The following is a 26,655-nucleotide window of genomic DNA, read 5'->3' as shown; positions in this document are numbered from 1 at the left end:
AGATTTATTTTGAGATGTGAAAATCTATTACACTCTTCTCTTTAAATTAGGTTATATCCATCTCAGCTCTTTCTAGCATAATACTGTACAGGTTCAAATTAATTTACTATAATGAAGAATCAACACAACACCTTGAAAATGAACAGTGCTGTAAAACCAAGTGACTTAGGTACACCAGGAGCTACATATATCAGACCTAAATGATCTGTTTTAAACTTACCCACATCTGGCTAAAGCAAGAAGTTACATAAGCCATCAAAAATTTAACATCAGATTAGTATGGTCACAAGGGCAGCAATAAAACTGCCATCTGGACAAAGAGCAGGGTTCATTTCAAATGCTGGATGAATACAGCACTACTCCATTTTGCTGGAAGCTTCTTAAACAGCTTTTTTAATGTATTAGTTTCCTGATATATAGTATATGAGAGATGAAGTATTTACAGCCTCACAGTACTTTAATTGATCATCATATATCCCATCTCCCTTCTGACTTCAGTGATTCTGCCCGTGCTGCAGGCTAGCCATAAGAGCAGAGCACATCAGGGGAATGTTCCTTAAAGATTTCATAGCAGCACACACACTGGGAGTTCTTTAATGCATCCATGTTGTTAACCTATAAAAATTATTTTCCTAAAGCAGATTAAAACAAGATTAGTGAGTACAGGGCAGGGTAGGAGTTTTACCCCTTTCCCATTGAATTATGAGAGAAACCCTGAAAACCTCCTTCACAGGATGTAGAGTTGAGCATTATTCGAGCAGGAAGAAAAAAAAAATGTGGCAGGTGAACTTCCAGAAGATGAAGAATTGGAGGGCATCACTCAATTAATGCAGTCCATAACGTGAATCTGCAGCGTGTCCAAATCAGGTAGAATTTCTTCACATTTGGGACATGAATACATTGAGATATTCCGCTGCTCTGGCCAGTCTTGACTACCAGTTCCTGCAAGCAGAGAAGATAAATGATTACCTGTTATATTACTTGATTTTTCCACTCTTTTTGTGGAGTGGTTGAAAGGGGATTGGCGGCTTCCTCCTAACAGCCAGAGAATCATGCTCTCTGCAGCTACCCAGTTGCCAGAATAGCCACAGGGGAGCTGGGGAGCTGCTTGCAGCCAAGCAAAGCTGTTTTAAACTGAACACAGCAGGGCCTGGCCCCATGAGCTTACAGTACCTCTTCGGACAAGGTGAGGTGAGTGTTCCCGATCTGGTGCCCTGGCTCCGTGGCGATTCTGCATCTCCGCCAAAGAGTTTCTGAGTATAAAAAAAGTAAGTCAAGGGCTCTGAAAAAAGACTGAGCAAAAGGTATCTTCCCTTTGTCTCCAGAAAATGTAAGAGGTTTCAAAATAAAGGATTTGCAAGTCAATCATGTCAACTGGTCATGCATTTAGTTCACAACTGCTGCTCAGAAACAGGACCTAGAAATGCTGCTGCTTTGCAAGATCGTGCCAGGGTCCTGCTGAAATCAGGGTCATGCAACTGACACCAGCAGGATTTGGGCAGCTACACACCTAGGGATCTGGGGCACACTCCTCTGGAAAACTCCAAGGACTCTCAGCTATTCAGGGCAAACCGCAAATTTGATTAAAGTAGAAAAGCAAGTTACACCAGAAAAAGGGTTCAGTGCACAGTTAACGTGAAATGTAACTTGATTCTTCAAATTCTGGGCACTTTTCTTGTACCCATGGCTTCCACAAGATGAGTGGAGGACACATGGTTAATATTTCTTTTTTCTCTTTTACAGCTAAGAGTGCTAAAATGGTGCAATTCCAGGGTATCACAGTACTTGAAACTACGGGTACTTGCTTACCACTGCCACCTGGAGAAGCAGCAGATATCCCTGGCACACATGTAGCAAGCTTAGCTGCCGATTCACGACTAAAATTGAGGCCAGAACCCAAAGAAACTCAAATAAATCAGCAGGGAAAGTTTACCAAGTATGAATCATCCAAAGTGAAATCTTGCTAAGGCACCCTAGTACGAACTAACGCGCGTTACAGAGATCCTATCACAAAATTAAAATGAGAAGTCAGCCAACTAATTTTTTTTCTCTTTTAAAATTCAGATTAACCAAGAAATAATTTTTTTTCTTTCTCAAGAAAGAAAAAAACCCAAAGTTGTTTGCCTTTCTACTGAGACGCTAGCAAGACAATGTTGGTCAACTCCAGCACACGGGGTAACAAGACAGTCCAAATGCAGCTCAGCCAAAGTCTGTTCTCACCGGCCAAGATCTTCAAGGTTTTGCTGCTCTTTTAGCAGGTATGCCAGCTGGACAGCCAGCTGCTCCTTCTCCTCATGGATCTTCTCTCTTGCTGCCCTCTCAGCATGGAAGTCAGAACAATAAACCTCCATCTGATCAGAGAAATGAAATCATGCTGAGAATCTGTAACTTAGACTGAACCATAGTCATATATTATATGCCAAAATAGCAAATCTATATGATAGGCTGCATCTACTTAAAACAGTCCCACAGCACCTACACTACTTACAAGGTGAAGAAGACTCAGTAGTTTCTCGATTCTGTATAAGATACTTCAAGTGTCTTATCTGGGACAGTGCAATTGCCCTCTGCTGTACAGAGGCAGAAATGAGATATAAACAAGCAGCGAGGAGGTGACTTGATCGATGACACAGAGAAATCTGTGGCACAGACAGTGGAACCAGGCCAAGATGTCAGTTCTGTGCCTTAAACGTGAGGTAGACCCTTTTTAGTCACTGTTTACATATACTGGTTTGAGTAAAATCATCCCTAAAACATAGGCAGTGATTCTTCAGACAGTGGTTTTAAGTACACAAACACATCTATTCCCAGCTTTTGTTTGTTGTGCCAGACTCCAGCATACACAGTTCCTCCTACAGAACCGTAGGATATGGTGTAAAGGCTCTGCAGGGATCTGCAAGGCAGGCCGAGTAAGGGAATTATGCTTTGGAATTGAGGAAATACATATTCAGTATTCCAGAGCGAGCCATTAAATAGGTCCTTCCTGGTTTCTAAATATTGGGTGGGGAACTAGCCAATTTCTGAAGAAGAGCTGATACCTGAGCACGGAGCACAGCTATGGTTTCAAGATCCTCCTCTTGCTTAGCAATTATCTGCTTCATTTCATCTATCTGGAGCTGCTTTGCAGCAAGTGCTTGTTCTGCCAATTCCACCTTTGCATTCAGTTGTTCCACCACAACTTTATCCACTCTGTCCAGCTGCAAGGAAGAACTATGATTATGAGATGAACTCAAAATATGACACTGCTTGAAGTTAAAGTTTGCTTCTTACTCCCCCACCCTTGGAAAAGCTTCCAATTTTGGTCATCAGAGGAACTTGGACTAAGACATCAGTGGTGATTGATATTTTAATTTAAAGACTAGTTTTGAGCTTTCAAACTACATTGTATCAAGGTAAAAGAGAACTCCTTAACAGACACTGCAAAGGATGTTTTCCCACTTTCCAAAATTATACAGAAGAATCTGGCACTTCCATGGAGCCTCAGTTATGAGCAAGACCTCACTGTGGCAGGCATTCTATTTAAGATTACAAAAATGTTTAGAGGTCTGCCTTCCCATATTTACAAATTATGCTGCAGGAACACCTATATGCCTTTGCACATCACTGATCTCTAAGGACTGGACTCATACTGCACTGCGGATTAGACCGTATGTAGAAAACACCATGGAAGTACTGATGTGTGGATAAAGTTTTCTATAACTGACAGCACAGGATGTATGTTTATCAGAGCAATGCTGCGATGTTGCATGCTATATTATGTAGAAGTGATGAGTTGTTTCCTTCCCAAATTTGTTCTTAGATACATTCTCCCATCCATTCCCACTCCCCCCTAATTAATTACGATTTCTTCTTGTGATGAGTTTACCTCTTTGAGTTTCATTTCATCGATTGTTTTCATTGCCTCATTGAGTTCAGGAAGGAGTTTGCTATATGCATCCTGCAAGCTACTAAATCTTGCCCTGTTTATAAGAAAAGGAGATGAAAGTTTGAAACACTTAAAAATTTTTTGAAATCTAAATAATCTGTCAAAATTTAGAAAAAAAACACCTAAACAGCTCCTTGCAAATGAATCTGCATTTCTGATTAAAAAAAAAATCATGCTCCATGTCTCAACCTCTCTCTTCCAATGAGTTGTGTGCTGCTCTATCCATGGACTGAGTCCAAACAAATGTCCTTACTGATTGTCTGCATTTCAGATTGAAGAATCCATCACCCAATATTTTTATATCAAGCTCACAAATTCTGTTCAAAAAGTAACACCTCTTTTAGGAAGACATCCAAGACTTGAGACTTCAAGTGAAGGAGAATTCATCAGGAGAAGAACCAGACACAGACTCCAAAGATAATGAGCAGCTTCTCCAGCAGCTGAAGACAGGTCCTTCAGGCAGTTCAGCCTCTCTGTACAGCTTGGACTGACATTTTCACACTCCTTACATGGACTGCACATGAAAGGGAGGGGGGAGCCAGAGCAAACAGGAAGTCGCTTTACCTCAGCTTCACTGCATACCTACCTCTCTTAGTTGCAAATGTATTTTAGAGACCATAGACCTCTTCATTAACATCACTGTCTCATCATTGTAACCACCTGACTTGTCCCTACCCTCCAAGCTGTGGACGCATTTACCCCTGCTAGTCAATGGGACAGTTGTTGTCACTTTTCTGCGTCCTCTGTTTGTATATTATACCTGACCCTATTATACCTATTCCATCTTTGACTTTATGACAAAAGGAAGATACAAGTCAGAGCTTACAGCTCCAATTTTCCTAAGTGAGGGGTTCACTTTCCTAAGTGAGGGGTTCACTAGACGAAAGGATACAATTTGGGCCTAATGTGGAGACTCCAGATTCAAAGTGACACAGATGCTGAGGTGAATGCAGGTTTCTAGTTCAGACTCTACTAGCATAACATGGTTTCAAAGGGTGCAGAACACAAAACTTGTATTTCAGATTCAATTCCCCTTCGGCCAGGTTCCCTTGGACTTACCATCCTCACTGACAATACCTCCCTGGAATATAAAACCAAGTCATACTCACTTTTCTTCATGTGTCTTGGCTTGTTCCAGCTTGACCTCTGCCTGCATGCTCTCCACCTGAAGTTCCAGCTTCTTGATGGTGTATACTAGCTGTTGCTTCTCCTCCAATTCTGATGCAGCAGCCAAGCTTTTTCTTTCCAGTACTTGGCACCTGATAGAACAAGGAAAAAGGGTTGATCTCTCCTGTTCACCTTTTCCTGATGGATTTGGCACACTAGGCCTAATACAAAAACAATCTTTGCGTGGTTCACTTTAAAGGCTTATTTTGATGAAGAACAAGGAAAGACAAAAATGAATCTATACACAGCCATCAGAAAACAAAGTTACTGAAACCAACACTTACTTTCTTACTATTATGAATCTCAAAGACCTGGAATTGGACAGAAAACTTAAGCAACTAAAGTGAGGGTCTTGTAACCACTTTTTATAACCTACACAATTGGTCTTCAAAAGCGCAGACAGTTCATGTGAAAAGGGTCATAACTAGGTCCCTTAGCTTCTTCCCCTAAGACTAGAACAGGGGTTGATTATGTGAAGCAGAAAACAGCAAAGATTTGCCTTTACATCAGGAAGGGTTAAAATTGAAGGCACTGGGGTTCTATTTGTAGAACTAGGTTGGCAGCTCAGATTTTCTGACAATTACTGTATTTCTGTACTTTCATCTCCACTTACAAAGAAGAAGCAATCTTTTACGGCATTTCTATGAAACAGATATTTAACTTAATATTGGTAGAGCTGGTGAATTTCCCAAGGTGGGAGTTGTCATACAAATATATACCAGGTGTCACGGCAGAACTTTTGTTCTTCTGAACCTTACTTTTCTTGAAGCTTCTTCTGAATCAATTCTGCTTCTTTTAACTTCTCATGGACTTCCTGAAGCTCTTTAAACAGAGCACAAACTTGCAAATTCAGGTTTTCTACTTCACTGCCAACCTTTTAGAGAAAAAATAAAGAAAATTACATATGGACAATTCAAGATAGGAAAGTTGCAGGCTAACTAAGAGACCTAACCAGGAAGTATCATTCTTTCTCTAGAGAAAACAGCGTAAGTCAGTATGCACCTTTACACTCTATACTCAATAATAAGGCCCCATCCACAAGGCTTCACAATTACCAATTATTCCTAAATATGGCAGAACCCCATTTTGTCTTAACACTTCCATAAAATCCAGGTGACTCAAAAGACAACACTATTACTGACTTTCCAATGTTGGCTAGAATACACCTCATGCAGATGGGAAACACATCTACATTTCCTTTCTCAGAGTTCACAATTTAAAACACACATGAGAAAAGCAGACAGACTTGGTGATTACTGCCACTCCTCTAAGCAATAGTTATAGTCTGTCAAAGAAACATAAACAAATGATCTATTCCTAGGTAGCCTTCCAGTCTGCTAGCATCAGTGAGCTCTTTCGAAAGAGGTGTGACAACAGATGTAGAACAGAAGCAGCAGTTTGGAAGTAGAGAAGTAGAGGCAGCAGACTAAAACCTTAGACCTTCTCCTCCCACTTATATCCTGCACTGGGAATACCCCTTCCATTCTAGTTTCCTCCATTCTTGTTTCACGCAGAAAGCGGAGAACGCAAAAGGTTTTATGCATCGTTATTTATTTCAATTATGCGTGAAACTCCTCCAGCCAAATGGCTCTCTCCCCTACGCACACCAGCCTCTCCCATGCCACACACATGAGTACCACAGGACTGGAAGGCTTCAGCTCTTGACTTTTTGAAGGAGAAAATACAACCCCAGATGGTAACTCCATTACCATTCATTCATGAATCACCTTTGCAAACCAAGAAGAAAATGATTTATAGTAAAACTGTAATCAATTTTGTTGCGAGTCACTTGCTGTCTCACTTGGGCTTTAGACCACAGGAAGATCACTGAAGGATCCTAAAGACAGGCAAAAAGCAGGAGGAGGAAAGAAACAGCAGATGTGTTCTCCTCCAACCCAAGACAAAAAGGACACAAAAGAGTTTCAATTCTTAAAATATATCCCCACGCTCTAGAAGACGTGGAACATTTGACTTCTGCTGGTTTGTAGTTTCTGGAGGTACATCCTGGAGCTTTCCTAAAGAAACGTCTGAGTCTCATCATCATGCTAGCATCAGTTTAATTGTCCCTAGTACTGTAATTTTCATTGATAATGTCTTATCAAATGCACGGAAAGTCTCCAGTCCAGCTTGGGAATGAGCTGGGTGGCTGTGGCTAAAAAGATATCAGGTGTATCAAGAGCATGTTGCTGTCCTATTTCCTTGAAGAAAACCTCCAGTTTTCTAACAGGGAAAGTCCAGCACTTCCCCAGGCAACCGAAGCAATAGATGTTGTTCATCCATGATGACCTGTGAACACTTCCAGCTTTCATCTCAGAGCAAAAGTGTGGAACACACCCAGTGTGACTGAGAGGCAGACAGAACACAATTGTCTACGGACAGATGTTGCTCAGGACACCCTCCACAAGCTGCTCAAGCTAGTATCATTCACCCGTCGTACCAAGCAAAAGGGACTGAATGTAATGGTGTAAACACTCACAAAGCACATTGCACCACGTTTTTTCTATCTCAGAAGCAAATAGATCGTTCTTCTACCATCATAGCTGCAAAACAAGCCACAAAATTATTTTATACTGCAATCCAACTAATCCAATCACACTCATAGATGAAAGCACTGATTTTTGTAAGGTGATGGCATTTCAATTTGCAGAAAACTAGACGTCAGTAGAAATTGCCTTAACAGAAAATTTGTCAACAAATGAAACCACATATCACTGGCAAAAGTCTGACTTCTAATAAAGCTGCACTGTGAATTCTTGGTCCCCGGTGAAAGCCATCGTAATTCAAGATGTTTTACTTAATTGGAAGACAATCAATCTGTGCTTCTGGAAAGCAAGTCTGGCAGCCTCACTGAAAGAAAAGGCTAACCCGACTCAAAAAATCCCATCACACAGTACAGATTGTCTCTTCCCAATGCCCATTTCTTAGCCTGTCCAGGAAAGGAGCAACACCTAAATCATAGCCTCCTAGATCTCTGCTTCTGGGAACCTTGCAAGCAGCCTCCCAGGGAAGACAGACCAATAACCGCAGTGGTGCTTTAAGATGACTTGTCTCAGGAGACCTGGCTGAAGGCAGCATCCAGCTGCCGTTTGGCAGAGGATGGGCTCTAGCCTCTTCTCCCCCAGCCAGTCCTCTCTCTCCAAACCTTTTTGGAATTAGAGTAATATATACAGATAAGTCAACAAAAACTAATAAAACAAAAAAAAGAGAGCAAGTTATGGGTGTACAAACACACATGCACACACACACACACACATCTATATATCAAGGGAAGTATTTGCAATAGGAAAGGGTAGAGGAACGTAATCTTGTTTTTCTTATTGTTTCTAGCAAATGTGTGAACCATTGCGATGAATCTGAAAGATTCCCAGTGCAGAACACAGAACACTTTAATACATGGGTTTTTTGAGAAAGTGTTTCTTTGCATTTGGAGCTTTTCAGGAGATATTTTGAAGATTTTGAGTAAGAAGCATTGGGAAGGTTTCAACTTTTCCTTCTCTCCCAGGATGTCTTCAAATGCAGAGCCCTCAGATGGTCCACACGGCACCCCCACATTGTTTCATTAAAGATCTACATTTTACAATAGGGGGAGAGAACATGAGCTCCACCGACAAGAGCCCTCTGAAGAAACCCAACAGCATATAAATGGAAACAATGAGTGCCATCACAAGGATCTCACTAGGCTGACCTCAGTGTCAGTACTTAGATGAGGAGCATCTGGCTCAAGCTGGCTCAAGCTCAGGCAAAGTTGAGATAAAAATACTGGAAAGAATTAACTGAGACATCATCTGCTTTCCTTAGAAAGGACATCTCTTGGCCTAACCACAAACTGGTCTTGTTTAACTAAGCCAGCCCTGCCCTAAAATACTTGTCCTGGCCTTCAGAAGGGCACAGGTCTCCAGCAGACCCCATACCATATTTGCTAGCTCCATGCAGCACCTCAGATAACCCACGTTGCCTCATATACAGGCATTCGTAGTTGCCTGTATTATGCAGTTACACTGAACCTGAATGCATCTCCACTGCCATGGGAGCTTACATGCTTACCTCACGTAGAGATGCCTACAACAGTAGGCACATAAATTTAGGTGTCTGAATCTGGAGCTGAATCCTAACCCCAACATCCATTGAAATCCTTAACTGAAAACAACAGGACTGAGTTTGCCTGGAACTGTGTCTCAATCCAAGACAGTTATGTGCCACTATTGTAATACATCTCACCAAAAACATGAAAAAAAAAAAACAAACCAGGTGCCATATCAGCTCCACATTTAAAGTCTGTTTTACAGTATGCTGTCATTGGATTCTGATCCAAAAGCAGTGAGGAAATTCACCCAGTCTAGAAGACTTTCTGGAGCTAGAAACAACTGCATCTCTCTCTGTTTAGTGGGCATGGCCAGGGCAATGAGGTATACCTGCAGTTATGCCATGCTTCCCTAATTCTTGGCCACCAATCTCACCCCCTTTTTGGTGGCTGGTGTAATTTGGAACCACCTCTAAGATATGGATTGGAAAGTTTAAAATTCACTTCCATACTCTGTGCAGGATAATTGCCCCTTACTCCCTGAGTACAAGTGGAAATCTAGGCCCTGACGTTGTTGGCCTCAACAAGTAAGCTGTATGTTGTTAATTCTCAGCTCAGGAGGACAGGTACTTACAGCCTCTGAACTCTCCTCTTCCTCCTGTTCAGTTTGTGTCCCACTCTCCAGGCAGTTGCTGGTTTCTTTCTCCAGCTTTGACAGTCTGGAAAACAAAGATCCAACAGTAATGGATTTGGCCTATATTTAAAGTGAGATTGTGACTATTCAAGGATTTCATGCAAGTCACGTACTCTCTTTCTAACATCACAGCCACAAACGAGAGGCAGAATTGAAAGCACAGACATGCAGGAAAGCCTGCACAATCATGGGGGTTCCTGAAGAACGCAGGACACCCAGCATGTACATTTAATTAAAATGGATGTATGAGCCTGCAGGTGTGGTGAATGACAGTGACACTCAGTCCACAGTGATCCATCTTTGGTACAGTCCAAAACTGCTAACCCTTTGGAAATGGGTCAGTCTGTTCACTGAATCCAGTAATTAATATTGTCTCCATTTTCCTTTGGTATTTTCAGAGGCTGAGATTTCCAAGAATCATTTGGCTATGGCTCATTACCTCTTCTAGGAAGACCATGTAGAAGCAATTACTGTGACACCAACCTTTCATAGTAGATAATGTCCAGGAAGTCTTATTCTGTCTCTGCGAAGTGGGGATTTGCAACAGCTACTGCTTAGGCAATTTTCCATGCCTGAACAGTCGTGCCAATTTATATCAATACAACTGAGCTGAGATGGACCCTCACGCAGGTCTCACTGGAAAAACTCTCTCTTAGACAAGTTTGGAATTAAACTTATTTTAGACATTTCTAAGGAGCTTTTCCAAGCTCACACATTGCTAAATGTAGCCTGCCACTATCATGAAGAGGACTGTAATCCCTATTTTATACACAGTGATTTGCTTAAGGCCCCACACACAGATGATTCATACAAAACCAAATAACGATGGAGGAGTGAGTGGAGAGAACATCCTCAACTAGTCACCATATCATCCTGACATAACCCGAGGAAAGTTCAAACCCAAGAGGAAATAGGTAATTTGTCTTGATCTGTGGTGCTATAGGAAATAATAATAAAACATGGAAACTCTTTTGCCCACAGAAGAGAACCTGTGGTTTATCCCTATAAGGACTACCACAAAAATAAGTTATTACTACGGAGTGCTCGGGAAATTCCCCATCCAGGTCACACTAATATTTCAGCTTGTCTCTGATCAGCCACAGACTTGGTAACTGCAGCAGCCTTGAAAGAAAACAGCTCCAAATGTTACAGTACACCTGCTTCATACCTCTCTTTGTGATCCTGCAGCTCCTTCTCAAGTTTTTCCCTCCTCTGAGTTTCATTTCTAAGGCAGCAGAGCAGCTGGCTCACAGTTAGCTCCTCAGACTCCAAATTCTTCGATTCATCTGCAGGTTTGCTCCTGCTTCAAACCAAACCAGAAGTAAGTAACAACAGCTACGACTGTACTATAGCACTCCCTTATCCCTAGTTCTGGGACCCAGTCTGAGAGGCCACCATTTCACACGGTGCTGAAAACCAACGTTCTGAGCAAAGGGCTCATTCCCAAGAACCAAGACCTGCCCACAAGCTGCTAGCCACAGTCCCCGTGCGTGCAAATGTAGTCCTTGCTTTGCACTGTGCTCAGACAGTCCCCTTCAAGCTGGGGGAACAATTTAGTAGTTAAGCAAGGAAAACAAAAGCCGTCGAGACAACACAAAACCCAGTGCTTTTATTCTGACCTACTTTGCAGCCCCTTCTGCAAAGTGGTGCTGTCTGTTCCCAAAATAACTTTTTTTTCCAAGGAAACATGCAACATTTCTTATCTCTGTCTCATTCCTTTCCAGAAAAAGAAGGCAAGTTCCACCATCAGAAATTGCTTTCTTTTTCAGAAGAAATCTCTTCAATATTTCACCTCCATCATGTTCCATAGCTCTTTTGAAAATCGCATTATGCTACTGTAGAAACAAACCAAAACAAATACGAAACTCTCTGAAAAATAAGGTTAGTTAATTTCCTGGTGATAAAACACTGTATTCCATTCCTTCCATTTTTATGTCCATTAGAGAGGAAGTCAAAATCCCCTAACTATATGGTAAGATAGGCAGGTTATATACACTGTACACTTCAGAAGCTCAGCTGTAAAATGGCATGTTTTTTATTTTGCTTTTGTAGTTCAGAACAGAAAGTAAAGCATAGTCCTCTATGTGCTCCTGAGAGCTAGAAATCTTTGGTGAGCAAAATTCAATACCCCAAAGACAGTGTTCTGTCAGGATATTTTAAGTAAATAACTTTTATCAGGGGATTTTTAGTGCACTGTTCTACTCTTACAGAAATAAACCTGTCCTGAGTGGATCACATTTCTCTGAACCTGTTAACAGCACCAGTCTAAAGTTTCAATGCTGCACAAAGACACATGGTGACACGGGAAATATTTTAAGAGGTATATATACACCCTGTTCTTGTAGATAGGGCCCACATACTCATCAAAAGGTAAGCAAGTCCCACAAAGAATGTCTTCTCGTAATCAGAGTGTTCCCACAAGCCACCACTAACGACAAGCTTGCAGCCCGGTCTGTGGTCAGCAACTCTCTCAGTTTCATCTATGACCGCAACCTCCCCCCCTGCCTTCAACTTCTTAACTGCATGCCGAAGGACAAGTTTTCTATGTCATTACGTTAAAACGCTGTTCTCCCCTGCAGTGATGTAGCGAGTGACAGGGGTTTAAGGGAAAACCTGTACATGGAGCACAGCTTTCTGGCCTGCTATGCCCTTAGCATTTTCTATATCCTTTCCTTCCAAAAGCAAAGGCCACAAAGTAAATAAGAGAGTCCAGCCGCAACCATCTAGCTGCTAAATTGGGCAGTATCCAAAATGGAAAGTTTAATAGTATCAGCTGTCTATGTCCATGAGGAGTAAAGGTTCAGCTAGGGGCAAGAAAGTCCCTTGTGCCCTCGAGCTGATGTAAAGATCAAATTTTGAGAAGTAACCTAAACAGAACGCTGGTATCTTAAACCTAGTAACCTGAAAAATAAGGACTATGTTATTGCACTGTCTGTCTACCCCACCGTGATACACTTTATACCAACCACACACAAACAGAACGGACAGGATTCAGCTCTGAAAAACTACAAAAGCTCTGATTCTTACCAACATCATTATAATTGGGTAGAGGACAGATACTCTATTAGATGGTCTCCAATGACTAGAAGGGAGGGAGTCCCTGCAGCCTCTATCTTTATCTTTTCTGTTTGGCCTCCCTTAAAAGCCTGAAAAGTTGGCAAGTCAGCATGTACATAAATGCTTGGTGACCTGGCCAGAATATGTACACCCTCTTGTCAACTAGTGAAAATTGGAAGGAAAAATGCCAGAGAGCTGAGGGTCTTTCGACATGGCAGGAAGGTAGAGCTACTGCAATGGAGGGATGCAAGACCACAGAAAAACAGGATTTTCTAGTGCATTCCTCACAGAAAAAAGTTCCCTCACATTGAAAACAAAACACATTGCAGAAGTCTGAATCACACACATCACACGAGAACCTACGTACATGTGCATAGCAACGTTACTGGTCATTGCACCACTATTCTCTTGATGTTCCTTTGCAGTTCTAGTTATTTCTCCTTCCTAGGAAAGGAAAAACACTATTAGCTTGGTATTTGGACTAAGCAGGACACAGTTTTATTTACTTGAGTTAAGGAAGGAAGAAAAACAGGGAAAACTACTATCATGGCAATAAAAATAAATAAAACACAAAACTCCTACAGGTCAGTTTCACATTTGGAAATTCTTAAATACTTCACATGCCTTCCCCTGTATCTCTTCTGGACTGATCAGAGAAGAGGAACAACAAGATTTGGCCTTCTCCTTTCATCAGCAGCTTCCATGGCCACTCTCCCCTTTAAAGATGACTGGGCACCACACTGCAACAGCCAACATCACTGCAGGTGACTTTAAATATAAGCCTAAAAACCACTCTCCTGCCTCCCAAAAGAACCACTCTTCTTTCCCACTACAAAACTCGCTCCTTGATCTTTGTAGCCCAAAGGAGAATCTTTGTAGGTTTCCTGCAGTCTGAAGTTTTCTTTGACATCTCTAAACAAATTTTATTTAAATTCTCTTAATTTCTTGTGGAACTTGTACGTTCCAGAGAGGGATCTGCTATTATGGGGATAGTGGAGACCCACATTTTCACATTTCACATTTTGCCTGTGGAGGTTTTTCAGATACAAGAACAGTAGAAAAAGTAGATTTTTGTGCCTCTAGGGAACACTCTACAGCTTTACACTTAGTTTTGTTTGCCTGCGTCTCTACCTGTCAATAGAAAGTGAGCCCCATTCCCAAAAGAAAATGTCCCCCTCTATGCATAGGTGTTGCCCCTTAACAAAATAGTACTGATGTTCCCAGGAATTCCAACTAAGATAAGACTCTTAACATTCTGAATTAGTCAGAAGTCACCTGTTGGACCATGTTGGTTTTTCCAGAGAATATTTTTAGTGCGATGGAGGCTACCTATGAAATTAATTTACTTTGAGCATGAAAGTGGAAAGACAAAAATAAATTTCAAGTCCTTTACCACTACATCTTGTAACACACAAGTGCTCCATGTCAGGTAATCTGAGAGACCATAGAATCATAGAATCATTTAGGTTGGAAAAGACCTTTAAAGATCATCGACTCCAACCATGCAACTCATCTCCGAAATCCACCATGCCTATATCTTGTGTTACTGCTGTTGCTGGCAGTTTGCTGTTCCCTCTCAAAGGGGCATAAAGACTTTTCATTGACATAGGTATAGATTCACCCTTTCTACTAAAGGAAGACAGGATACTAAATACCTCACTGTAAAATGTCATCAAGTAAACGTTGTCACCATAATTACACTCAGACCCGACTTCCTCATAATTTAGCCTGGTACGAGAAGAAAATTCAGTTTACAAAAAAAGGAGGACCAAGCTGGAACCAAAGTTTCTGGCCGCAGGTCACCGTGCTCTTTTTATTCCCCTCACTTACGTTCATCCCAATCTCCACAAAGGAATCCTCTGCTGAGGGGATGTTCAGCTTGACCTGCAGTTCTGAAATGATGGCCAACAGATCTGCCTTCTCAGCCTGGAGCCGCTGCACCTGGGATTTCAGCTGCCTCGCTTCCTTCTCAGGAGCCATACAGCCCTCCTGGGATAAACAAACCCTGCATTAGCCAACCAAAAGGAAACACCAGCCAAGGAGCACAGAGCCTGAACATAACAATGGTGTCCCACATCCCTTCTTCTCTGTTTAGGTTTGCCTGGAAAAGCCCAGTGTACAGATCCCTAAACTATGCTTTGGTCCACTAGATAGAAAGAAGTCTAAACTGTGAAACCAAGTTAATCAAATGATGAGCATCATGCTTCTGGAAAACATGGGCCTGGTCCTCTGAATGCACAGATAATTAGGATGCAAATCTTTGCCTGACTCTATGCCTCTCACTACCACATAGGGTATCAGCCAACCTTCAGAATTATTGTCCAGAATTATTGTATTTTTTCACACATATCCTTATTCCTCTTTTCCCAAATCTACCTAAGATTCTTGGGAGAAAAGACCAGTAGGCAGAGAGCTTTTCCACACATCCCTCTTTCAGCCTTTCCCTACCATACAACTTCTCTGTACCCCATCTCCATGTATAAATCTCTCCCTGTATCCCTGACCTTCACACAAAGTCCTATATCCCTTCCACAAAGCCTCTGTCCCTCAGAGATTCTCGCCAAACTTAATCTCTCCTTCCAAACATGACTGTCTCCTTCACCTTCTGCCTCTTCCCTTTCCCCAGGATCCTCAAAACCCTCTCTTAAGCCTCTCCAAGCCTCATTTTTTTCCTCTTCTTTAGATGCCTCTCCCCATTATCTAACTTTCCCTGTGAGTTTGTTTCTTCCTCATTTTGTAATCTGAGCCTTCCACCTCCTGGTAGTGCCTTTATTAGACCACATACCATCAATGTAAATTCTGGACAATTCCTGAAGTTTGAATTACATTCTAATCTATCATTCATGTCAAATCTCCAAACTCTTGCTATGCTGACAGTGTCTCTCATCCTGCAGTACTGCCCTACCCACCTGACTTGCTGCTGTCTCTGATTTTGTGCTTAGGCTATCAGAGGATGCAATTAAGAGTCCGCTCCAGTGAAGAAGAGAGAGCTTTACAGCAACCTGTGCTAAAAGAGGTATGGTTTTGAGATAAATCCTGCTATGCATGCTGGTTTATCACTAAGGGAGGCATCACAATACATCTGTGATTTACTTTGAGTGAAACAGAGATGTCACTTAACAGTAGCAATGTACTATAGTCTATCTCAGTTAATAGTAAAAGACGGAGGTGAGAGAAATTAGACTAATTTTAAATTAGACTGTTAGAGGAATTTTTTTCATGCTCTTTCTAAACAAAAGAAAAAAAAAGAAAAAGAAAAAAATTAAAGTAGAACTAAAGCATTCAAGACATAAAGTTATTTTGGCTTAAATGACAGTCATCCTGAAAATCATGATCAGAAATGAAAATGTTGCTGTCTAAATTACAGTTACCACTGGCTGATAAAACTGCAAAGAATCACAGAAGCAGCAGTGCTTACTCTATGAAGCTCTTGGAATTACATAATTAGAAGAGATTTATTTTTCTTATCTGGATGTTGGATTACTCAAGCAGGTTGAATCACTCTGTCAGTAACATACTTCAAGTATTCACAGTACAAGAAGTTCTAAAACAGGCAGAGGCAGAATAAATCGTCTACTTCCCCTTAAAAACTACTCCAGATTTATGAAATTCTGACCTTCCTTGACAATCCTGAAACACAACTTTTAGCCTATAAAGTAAAGATTGTGTAATACGTACACAATCACACTATTTATACATGACTTTCTTCCCCCTTGTAACTTCTGAACTCATTGGCCAATTTTGATTTACATGCTGAAAAATTTCTTAGAGAGTTCCATAAAATAGGCAGTCAGGAGAGGAAAGGAGAGTCTACTAGTGTCTCCATTGAGAAAAAGGCTAATACACTCATTCTTCATCAGGCAACAGAGAATCCACATGGGTCCTGGAAGTACCAGATACCAGGATGCATCAGTTTGGCTCTGCATGAAACTTCTTGTTAAATACCTCTTCACATGACCATGTGGGACACAAAGCAGGTTTTGTTTTAATAGGCTTTGTCCATGTCTTCAGTACTACCTGCAAAATGTTGCCTGGCTACTAAGCAATCACCTGCAACATTAGAAATTATGTGTAAGACAGAGGAAGGAAGCTCAGTCAGGCTCAAATGGGGCAGCAGAAGTACAGATCTAATCTGACCTCAGTAAAAGAGTTTTCTGAGAGGAGAATGATATCATAAAAATAGATGGCAGGTAATTTTTTTTTTTCTTTGTTACATGTCAACTTCTCCCTGGAAACACAAATACAAAAGCAATTAAACCATCATGAGAGTTAGATAATCTAACGATCAAAGGGAGGGATAAAGTCAAGAGATACCCAACAGTAAACAAAATAAAGAATGAAAAGTTAGCAAGAAATGTTAATTTCTTATGTCAAGAATGTTACCTATTACTGTTAATTAAATGTTAACAGAAATGTAAATTATCTCAGGTGTGGCACAGTTTTCTGTTACTACACTCTAAGAAGCCTTACTTTATAAAATAAGTCAGGCCAACACATCTTGTTAGAGCATAAGGATAAAAATGGAGACGTTAACAAATCTCCCAGTGTGATGAAGGGACTGAATGCTCTAGACTTTCAATTCGAAAGCATGTCAATCCAACCAATTCCTTATTTACCATTTCAGCTCCTTCTTCTCTTTCCTTTAAGCTCTGAAGTTGTTGCTGTAGCTGTTCATTTTCAATGCACTTGGCTAGCAAGCACTGCTTAGCCTCCTTAAACTTCAACTCATAAAATTCTCGTTCTTCTTTCTGCTTCTCTCGCCAGATGGAAAGTTCCTCATATCGGTCCTTCATAGCTTGGTTATGCAACTTCATGGCTTCTGAACAATAGCCAGAGACAAGACATTGATTCACATTAATACTCTGTCAATGAAACAGCAGATTTCCCCTACACTGAGCTCAGCGTTCTTCAGTATCAAATGGGTTATCAATAATAGGGTATGAAATGCAAACCTCCTTCTCATGTACCTTAAATACCAAACCAAAACTAAACTTATTACAGTCTGTTAGCACTATAATAAATAGCATTAAATCCACTGCTGAAATCACATGCCCATACTTTCTCACTTCTTGACTTATTCCTAAACCAAGAAGTACAAGCAAGAAGTACTGTTCCCAAGAGGTACTTGGTATCTTGCTGCATGTGTCATTTACATGATCAACCCAAATGAAACTACTGAACTGAGATTCTGAAACTACTGAGACTTGGTAGGGAAAACAGACATGACAGATTGGTAAATTACTGCATGAAAATGGATGCTATCAAATCAAATGTCTCAAATATGCCCAACAATGCTCTACTTGAACATTTGGTTAAGATTTAATTGAAAGCATTGAAAAAATATACCTGACAACTTATAGCAAAGTCAGTTCCCCCTGGCTGGGAAGCCATGCGTATGTAACAAAGTCAGTATGTAACAATGTCAGTTTTACTATTGCAAAATGCTTACAAGATTTTTAGGAAGAGTCAATGAAAGTATTTCAGACTTGCTTTTTTTAAAGCAAGAAACTCAAAGCCAGTTGCTTGAAAGTCTTTTATACACTGTATTTTCCAGTAACTTCCATTATGTCCTGATGTCATATTATAAACTGCCAACAAATCCTTCAGGTTATGTAAATAAATGTAGCTCTGAAGAATGATTCTGCAAGGTACGAGTTACAGCAGCTGTAAATATGGTCCTGAAACATTATCTTATATGATATAAGGCCTTTTAGCAAAATACCAGAGGTACGTCTAGAAACAACTTTCCTGCCAGTTACCCATGAGACTCCAAGGCACAGAACTTGGACCAGGTCCAAAAAGGATTCAGGCAAAATTTAAACACTAGTGTAAAAAATCACAGCACACAAGATACATGACTTCATGCTCTGCTGCCATATAAACAGTGAGGTACCTCTGTCTTTTACACAGAAAATTCCCAGATCCCTTGGGTTTTGCTCTATCCACTTTAAAAAAAATTCGTATCTGACACCTAAACTCCTGGGATCCAGAAACAAATCTATCTCACCTGACAGACTCAAATCATTAGGCATTTTCAGGGAAGCCTATCGGTTTCTCCCAGATAGACCCTGCCATGGCCACCACTTCCTTTTGAAGTACAGAAGGTGCTGCCACATCTAAACGTTCATAGTCATTACTACACACAGTGCAGGGCAGCCTGCTCCAACTCCCCTCTCTGGCCGAGCAGATGCAGCTCCTTTCAGACAGCATCCTAACCCAAACTGTTCTGGGCACTGTGCAGTACCCACCCCTCCTGATACAACTATGGCAAAATGTTAGTCTGTCTGCAATGGAGCTGCCCAACAGTCCTAAAATACAAACCAAAAAAGCTTTTAGAGGCTGACGAGCAAAGAGCATATCATACCAAGAGATTTTTCACCTCGCCTCTTAAAATACACAGTGCTATACTGCTTATATGTATAATTCTAAAGCAAATGTCACCCATACATTGGGATGTTCTCCCCCTAATCTTCCATTACCAATTCAATTTGATGTGCTCTATCAAATTGGCCTTGCCACTTGCAGAGTCATTTATACAGCATATGCTACCCAGCTATAAAATGTTATCCAGCAAGGGCAAATGAGCATAGAGTTCACACTCATAGGACAAAAAACCCCACAGAAGAGACGCAGGGCTTTTGCATTTCAAGACCAGTTCACATGCACATTCACCTTTTAACTCATTGTTCTCAGTGATTAGTTCTTTCATCTGCTGTACCATCTCTTCTGGGGTGTAGGTACTAAGGGCAGGGGCAGCCATGCTGTCTGTTCCATTTTCCATTTTACTCCTGGGATGCTCTCCATTTTCAGCAGGACAGCTCTCCAACTTGCTGGACATCTCTGAAGGGTCTACTACAGGGTTTGCAAAGAGAAAACTCCCGATTTCTTGCCCAATAAATGCTTATAAAGAAAACATAATCATACCTTCTTTTTATTAAAACCAGCAAGCCACACGTCTTGTCATAACACACAGGCACCTTCCAATCCCTCTGACCCTGCTACACCAGAGTATCTGTGAGTCTCCATATCCCATTAACCCCTCACAGGACTGCATGAATGAGCAACTGAGCCCCCAGATGTCTCTCGGGCTAGCCAACCCTTCCTCAGGAGCCTTTCCTCTGGGAATGAAACAAGATCCCCTGTCTCACCCACTCTCCCTTCTTTCCCTCACCAGCCCTGGGCGCGCACAGCCTGACAGTATTTTGGGAGGTCGGCATTCCCGTCCCTGAGGAGAGCGGGCTCCGACTCCCGCCCGGCCCTGACAGGGCCTGGGACGCCGCCGCCTCCCGCTGCCCCGCTCGGCCTCAGCGCGCCCCGACGCTGCGTTTCACGCCGAGATTCCATTTCCGCTGATTTTTAACTTTCATTTTCGCTTTCTTGTCCCCTTCTTACTTCTCAACAGCACACTCGGCACCCTGCCGCGGTACCGGGGGAGGCTGAGGCGCCCACACCCGCCTCTGCCCAGTCACGGCCGTTCCGTCACGGCCGTTCCGTCCCGCCGCCCCCCGGCCGGAGGCGGCCTCCGGGAGCCGCAACCGGCGTTTCCCCGCTTGCCCTTCCCCAGCGCGGTCCGCCCTCCCCGCAGGCCCACCCCGGATCCGCCGAGTCACCAGGCGAGCCCGCCCAAGGCGACCGGGAGGGAAACTGGCCGCCGCCGCCGTTCCCCGCGCCAGGCTCGCCTCAGGGGCAGCCGCCGCCGCCCCCCGCCGAGCGCCGCCCCGCTCGCCCCGCTCACCCCCCTCACGGCGCGCCCATGGCGGCAGCGGCGGCCCGGCTCAGCTGACTGCCGTCCCCGCCTCCTCCTCCTCCGCGGGGACTTCCCGAGCTCCGCACTTCCCGCCCACCGCCCGCCCGGCGGCAGGGCAAGCTGCGGGCCTGCCTCCGGGTGCCAGGCTTCCTGTCCCAGCGCCCTCGCCCTTTCCCGGGCTCGTAGCGTCTTCCTTCTCTCACACACCCCCCGGTTCCCGCCCTGAGGAGCCCAGGGCCTGCCAGCAGAGCGGGAACCGAAGCAAAATCCCCCAAGGAGAAGCAAGGTCGCTGGGGGGAAAATCGTGGGTCTCCACAGAAGAAAGACAGGCTAGAGGACATGGTGGAGCAGAGCAGTGTCAAGAGGGATGATTAGGAAAGGCTTCTTGTTGCACGAGGCCTAAAAGCTGGGATCAGGAGCAGGTGTGAGGCGAACAAAAAGGAGCGCTTTTCGCAGAGGGCGTAATGACGTTTTAGTGATTATTGCCACGGCATCAAATCAGTTAGGATGGGGTTTGCCACACTATGGGGGTGTCACCCTGTAATGGCTGTTAAATGTTGTGACTGGATGCAGTGTCTGGGCTGGGAAGTCATTGTAAGTCTGGTTCCCAGGGATGGAGGTAGTTGGGGCAGTTTAACCTTAATGACTGCCCTTCACAGGATGCCGAGCGGGAAGTACCCCACAGTGCCTGTGCTTAGGTAATAGGGCCAACTATGATATTGTTGTTCCTATTAGTCTGTCCCTGAAAAGTCTGTCGGGGACAGACTCTTTATCAAGGCCTGTTGTGACAGGACAAGGAGCAATGGTTTTAAACTAAGGGAGGGCAGATTTAGACTGGATTTAAGAAAGAAATTTTTTACAGTGAGGGTGGTGAGGCACTGGAACAGGTTGCCCAGAGAGGTAGTGGAGGCCCCATCCCTGGAAACATTCAAGGTCAGGTTGGATGGGGCTCTGAGCAACCTGATCTGGTTAAAGATGTCCATGCTTTTGCAGGGGGGTTGGACTAGTTGACCTGTAAAGGTCCCTTCCAATCCAAAGCATTCTATGATTCTATGGTATTTTGGTTCCTCTGTTTTCAAACCTTTAAGATCATTGAGTCCAACCGTAAACCTAACACTACCAAGACCACCACTACACCATGTCCCTAAGCACCTAATCCAAACGTCTTTTAAATACCTCCAGGGATGGCGTCTCAACCACTTCCCTGGGCAGCCTGTTCCAATGCTTGATAACCCTTTCAGTGAAGTAAAATTTCTTAATACTCAGTCTAAACCTCCCCTGGCACAACTTAAGGCCATTTCCTCTCGTCCTATCATTTGTTACCTGGGAGAAGAGACCGACCCCCACCTCTCTACAACCTCCTTTCAGGTAGTTGTAGAGAGCGATAAAGTCTCCCGTCAGCCTCCTTTTCTCCAGGCTAAACAACCCCAGTTCCCTCAGCCGCTCCTCATAAGACTTGTGCTCTAGACCCTTCACCAGCTTCGTTGCCCTTCTCCAGCACCTCAATGTCTCTCTTGTAGTGAGGGGCCCAAAACTGAACACAGTATTCAAGGTGCAGCCTCACCAGTGCCGAGTACAGGGGCACAATCACTTCCCTAGTCCTGCTGGCCATGCTATTTTTGATACAAGCCAGGATGCCATTGGCTTTCTTGGCCACCTGGGCACACTGCTGGCTCATGTTCAGGCGGCTGTCAACCAACACCCCCAGGTCCTTTTCTGCTGGGCAGCTTTCCAGCCACTCTTCCCCAAGCCTGTAGCATTGCATGGGGTTATTGTGGCCCAAGTGCAGGACCTTGCACTTGGCCTTGTTAAACCTCATACAATTGGCCTGGGCCCATCAATCCAGCCTGTCCAGGTCCCTCTGCAGAGCCTTCCTACCCTCAAGCAGATCAACACTCCCGCACAACTTGGTGTCATCTGCAAACTTACTGAGGGTGCACTCGATCCCTTCATCCAGATCATTGATAAAGATATTAAACAGAACTGGACCAACACAGAGCCCTGGGGAACACCACTTGTGACCGGCCGCCAACTGGAGTAAACTCCATTCACCACCACTCTTTGGGCCCGGCCATCCAGCCAGTTCTTTACCCAGCAAAGAGTACACCCGTCCAAGCCATGAGCAGCCAGTTTCTCCAGGAGAATGCTGTGGGAAACCGTGTCAAAGGCTTTACTGAAGTCTAGATAGACTACATCCACAGCCTTTCTCTTATCCACTAGGTGGGTCACCTTGTCGTAGAAGGAGATCAGGTTCGTCAAGCAGGACCTACCTTTCCTAAATCCATGCTGGCTGGGCTTGATCCTTTGGTTATCCTCTACATGCCGTGTGATGGCACTCAGGATGATCTGCTCCATCAGCTTCCTCGGTACCGAGGTCTGGCTGACAGGCCTGTAGTTCCCCGGGTCCTCCTTCCAGCCCTTCTTGTAGATGGGTGTCACATTCACTAATCTCCAGTCAACTGGGACCTCCCCAGTTAGCCAGGACTGCTGGTAAATGATGGAAAGGGGCTTGGTGAGCACTTCTGCCAGTTCCTTCAGTACTCTCGGGTGGATCTCATCAGGCCCCATAGACTTGTGAGTGTCTAAGTGGTGCAGCAGGTCACTAACCATTTCCCCCTGGATTATGGGGGCTCCGTTCTGGTTCCCGTCCCTATCTTTTAACTCAGGGGGCTATTTTCCATGTAGAAAATACCAGTCTTTCATTAAATAACCGCATGGCTTGAAAATAAACTCTTTTGATTTGAAAATGCTGTTTTGATATCTCCTAGGAGTTGTGGACTGTTTGTTGTTTAATGCAGTTGTGCCTTTCTGCGGACTGGTCTCCTGAGCTGCCCACCAAGTGCTGCAGCCAGGGACTCCCCAGCACAAGAGAGAGGAGAGGTGCATGGTGGATGGTGGATGCTGGCAGGGAGCAATCCTTTTACAGCTAAGGGACTTTAGCATTCAAACTGAGGGTGCAGATTACAAATCTCCCTAGAAATAAAACCAGAAAACATCTGGGACCACCTGTGTGGTAAAGAACCAGTCTGATAGGAGATTTATGCATGCTGAGCCCATAATCCATGTGCTTTCTGCTTACACTACTAACAAACAGAATCCGGCTCCTTGTAGGTACACTGAGATCTCTGCTTGAGGGAGTGGGATCTCTGAATTAGTCATCTCCCATCAGTGCATCCATGCCTGGTATGTTAGACAGGACCGTATGGGAGTTAGAGGGGCAATAAAGGTAGCTTCTGTGAGAACGAGGAACAGAAATACTAGCAGCTCATTGTGGCTTTTTATTTGAGCTCTGAGCTAAGTTCTTGCAAACTGCAGGACCTTACTGTGTGTGCAGCAAAGGCAAAAGAAGAGCAACAAAGATCAACTGAATTTTACTTGTCAGAGGAATTTAAAGAAGCATTTACTATTTTATTACACTTCTCTTAGCTGTTTGTTCCCACAGTAATCCCAGATCTGTTTTTAGTACCCAGAATTCATTTTTGGGAACAGATCTTATTTAGATAGCAAATATCCAAGTTTTCCAAGTTTTGGGGGAGCAGTTTAGCATTTTGATATGTGCTTCACTGCCCATAAGATCTGTGTATCTTGCAATTCTTTGAAGACATCCAAATGCAAGAACAGTCCTTGCTTGCAGTTGTAAAATGGAGGGGCGTTGCTTGGAATCAGAAGTGATATATCTGATTCTAATTGGAATGAAACATTTTGGTTTTTAAAAGCCAAAGAAAAATTAAAGTCCTTGTAGATAGGGGAGGAAGAGAAATAACCAAAGAGGCCCTGTGAAAAATAATAAAATGAGACAATTCAAGTTTTTTACGTAAAAGGAAAAATTGCTTCAATCTAAGGAACATTAAAGTGTTTGCATGAAACTCTGTTGTTACACATCAGTGTTGTGGGAATGCAATGGAGTAAACAACTGTTTGGGCCCACTTATTTTATTCAGATCTTTTTTTCACCACAGTCTCTCATGTGATGAATTTGTTTTGTCCGTTCTTCAGGTCATGGGTAACACGCAGGATTGGAGTGTGTTGGCTCTGTGAAGGAAGGAGACTTCTGTTCTAACTCTGGTGAGTGGTCTGAGCTGCTGGGCTGAGTTATGAGTGGCTCATGTATCTATGCTGTACTGCAAAGATGGTAAATATTTGGAGGCAAGAGGTATAAAAGTGTATAGCTTTCCCCACACCACTCCATAACATTTATTTGCAAAAATAGACATTGGTCAGCTCTGGGTCTGAGGGCTCAGATTCAGTCAAGTTACTTAAGAAATTCCCTTGCGGCAGCTGAGCCATGGAAACAGTCTTTGTGTACACCCTTACTCCCTAGCAAATGTGAGATAATGCAGCTTAGCTTAGTCTGAAATGACGGAGGGTTGAGCTGAATTATCTTCACATCGCCCTGGGCTAACAGCTTGGATACTGTTTTTGCAGTTGTCCAGGAGCTGAACCCTGAGAATCTAACAAAGCTGGGACAAAGGCTTGAACTTCAGAAAGATTTGATACAAAGAACATGTCTCTATGTGTATCTCTACGTATATACACATAGGGCTTAAGTTTTATCTGTCTGTCTGGCTGTCTTATGTGTAACTCATGCTGCCTCTGACTCTCTTACATCAGCTCTGCTCTTCCTGCCTTTCTAGTCTGAGCGTTGCCTTCTTGCTTCTGACTGTTGCTGTGGTAGCTGCTGGAAACACCTGATATTGGCCAGGATCCTATAGATACTGTACAGACGTTGCCCAAAGACTGACTTCTCTCTCAGGACACTATGAATATACACTACACCAGTCTGAATTGCTTCCTCTGAGCAGCTCAGGTTCCTAAAGAGGCTTTGTTTTATTCTGTCCACAGAGGTATGCACACGTCCGTGGAAGGACTACTGCCCTTCATTAATACCTGGGCTTCTTGCCAACGTAATGCTGGAGTGTTTGTTGTGACTTCAAATTTGCTGATTAAGCTTCATTTCCAATTGACAGGTAATTTGAAAACACCATAAAGATATGTTCTTTGCAGGCTTTGAGCAGATTAAGTGGGGGAGTGGGGATGTTATGAAGTGCGTCCAACTTCTGCAGTCAGCACTACTATGTGATGAATGTCACCATAACCTAGAGAGAAGTAAGATAATGAAATGCATTCATTTCTTCCAACAATTAAATGCTACCATGGCCTGGAGAGGGCTCAGAGCCAGCTGGTAAAATTTACATTAAACAATGTCAGGCCTTAGATTATCATCTACAGTAAAACAACTACAAAGAGCATGAAAGTCAGATGTATGTTCTAAATGTTTATCTGCCATTAACAGATGGTATGGTGTGTTCAATCTGGGATCATCATGGATTTTTGATTATCAGTCCAGTATTGAACCTATTTCTATTGATGCTGTTACTACCTTCAAAGGGAGAATCATCAAATGCAAAGTCCAGGAAGCCAAGACATGACTGAAATAAAATAGTAGAAAAAAGTGACCCGGGATCATGTTTTCAGTCTGATAACCCTGTTGTGGGCAGGATATGTGAAGCAAAGGTAGTGCCAAAGAATGTATCTAACTAATTACTTTTGACCCATTCTGTGCAGTTTAATACAGAGTGTCGTGTACCATTTTCCCTCCCACATACAGCCAAATGGATAACTTCTTTTACAACTGCAATTATATAACATCCCTGTGCAATGACATAGAAGAGTAAAAATAGTACCTCTAGCGCAGCTTTTAGATGATCTAATTCGGCGCTTGCTGGTTTGTAGAGAAATTGTACTGTAACGGTTTTCCTTTTCAGCTTTTTCCTTCCTCAGATGAGTTGCAGTTTGATTGTGCCAAGTTGCTGGAATTCCTCACCATCAGCTCTGATTTCTTTCTTGAAACAAACTCATTCTGTCACCAGTCAAAATTATTATCTGTAATCTTTTTTTCTAATAAATTTAGTGATTGGAGTCAAATTGGCAAAAATGTCCCCACTTCCTCTCAGTCTAGCAAGAGCAGCAACCAAGAAAAGTACTCTATGCTATTTCCTCTTAAGTACATGGCCCTGCGTTAGGACCCCTGATGACAAAGTAATT

At 43.0% G+C, this 26,655-nt stretch overlaps 1 protein-coding gene across 6 annotated transcripts; it reads right to left on the bottom strand.

Annotated features, from left to right (window-relative positions):
* Position 1: 1 nt before the first annotated feature.
* OPTN (optineurin) lies at positions 2-20,722 on the bottom strand. 6 transcript variants are annotated; one of them, XM_072857957.1, is made up of 14 exons: positions 20,600-20,722; positions 19,537-19,716; positions 17,481-17,683; positions 14,695-14,853; positions 13,232-13,308; positions 10,976-11,110; positions 9,748-9,832; positions 5,851-5,966; positions 5,035-5,184; positions 3,866-3,959; positions 3,039-3,197; positions 2,221-2,351; positions 1,174-1,253; positions 2-942 (listed from the first exon to the last, which is right to left on the bottom strand). In XM_072857957.1, the coding sequence occupies exons 2-14, from the start codon at positions 19,700-19,702 to the stop codon at positions 821-823; spliced, it is 1,677 nt and encodes a 558-aa protein (XP_072714058.1). In that variant the 5' UTR covers positions 19,703-19,716; positions 20,600-20,722; the 3' UTR covers positions 2-820. The 6 variants fall into 6 exon arrangements, with proteins under 6 accessions (XP_072714058.1, XP_072714089.1, XP_072714082.1 ...); XM_072857988.1 differs by having other exon boundaries at positions 10,976-11,107; XM_072857981.1 differs by having other exon boundaries at positions 19,537-19,713; positions 20,600-20,618.
* Between the last annotated feature and the right edge of the window lie 5,933 nt (positions 20,723-26,655).

This window comes from Ciconia boyciana, chromosome 1 (genome assembly GCF_034638445.1).
Source record: "Ciconia boyciana chromosome 1, ASM3463844v1, whole genome shotgun sequence".
Taxonomy (NCBI): Eukaryota; Metazoa; Chordata; class Aves; order Ciconiiformes; family Ciconiidae; genus Ciconia; species Ciconia boyciana.
Note: the sequence above shows the minus strand (reverse complement) of the source record. Positions and strands in the feature narration are given on the sequence as shown.

What these genes read in the sequence shown, in the direction of transcription:
- OPTN (XM_072857957.1), bottom strand. Translation starts at nt 19,702, where the DNA reads ATGTCCAGCAAGTTGGAGAGCTGTCCTGCTGAAAATGGAGAGCATCCC. An exon ending in AAGAGGAGAGTTCAGAGGCT is followed by an intron (nt 5,967 to 9,747) that starts GTAAGTACCTGT and finishes TTTCTCTAAAAG; the next exon opens with GTTGGCAGTGAAGTAGAAAA. An exon ending in CAGAAGAAGCTTCAAGAAAA is followed by an intron (nt 5,185 to 5,850) that starts GTAAGGTTCAGA and finishes TTGTTCTATCAG; the next exon opens with GTGCCAAGTACTGGAAAGAA.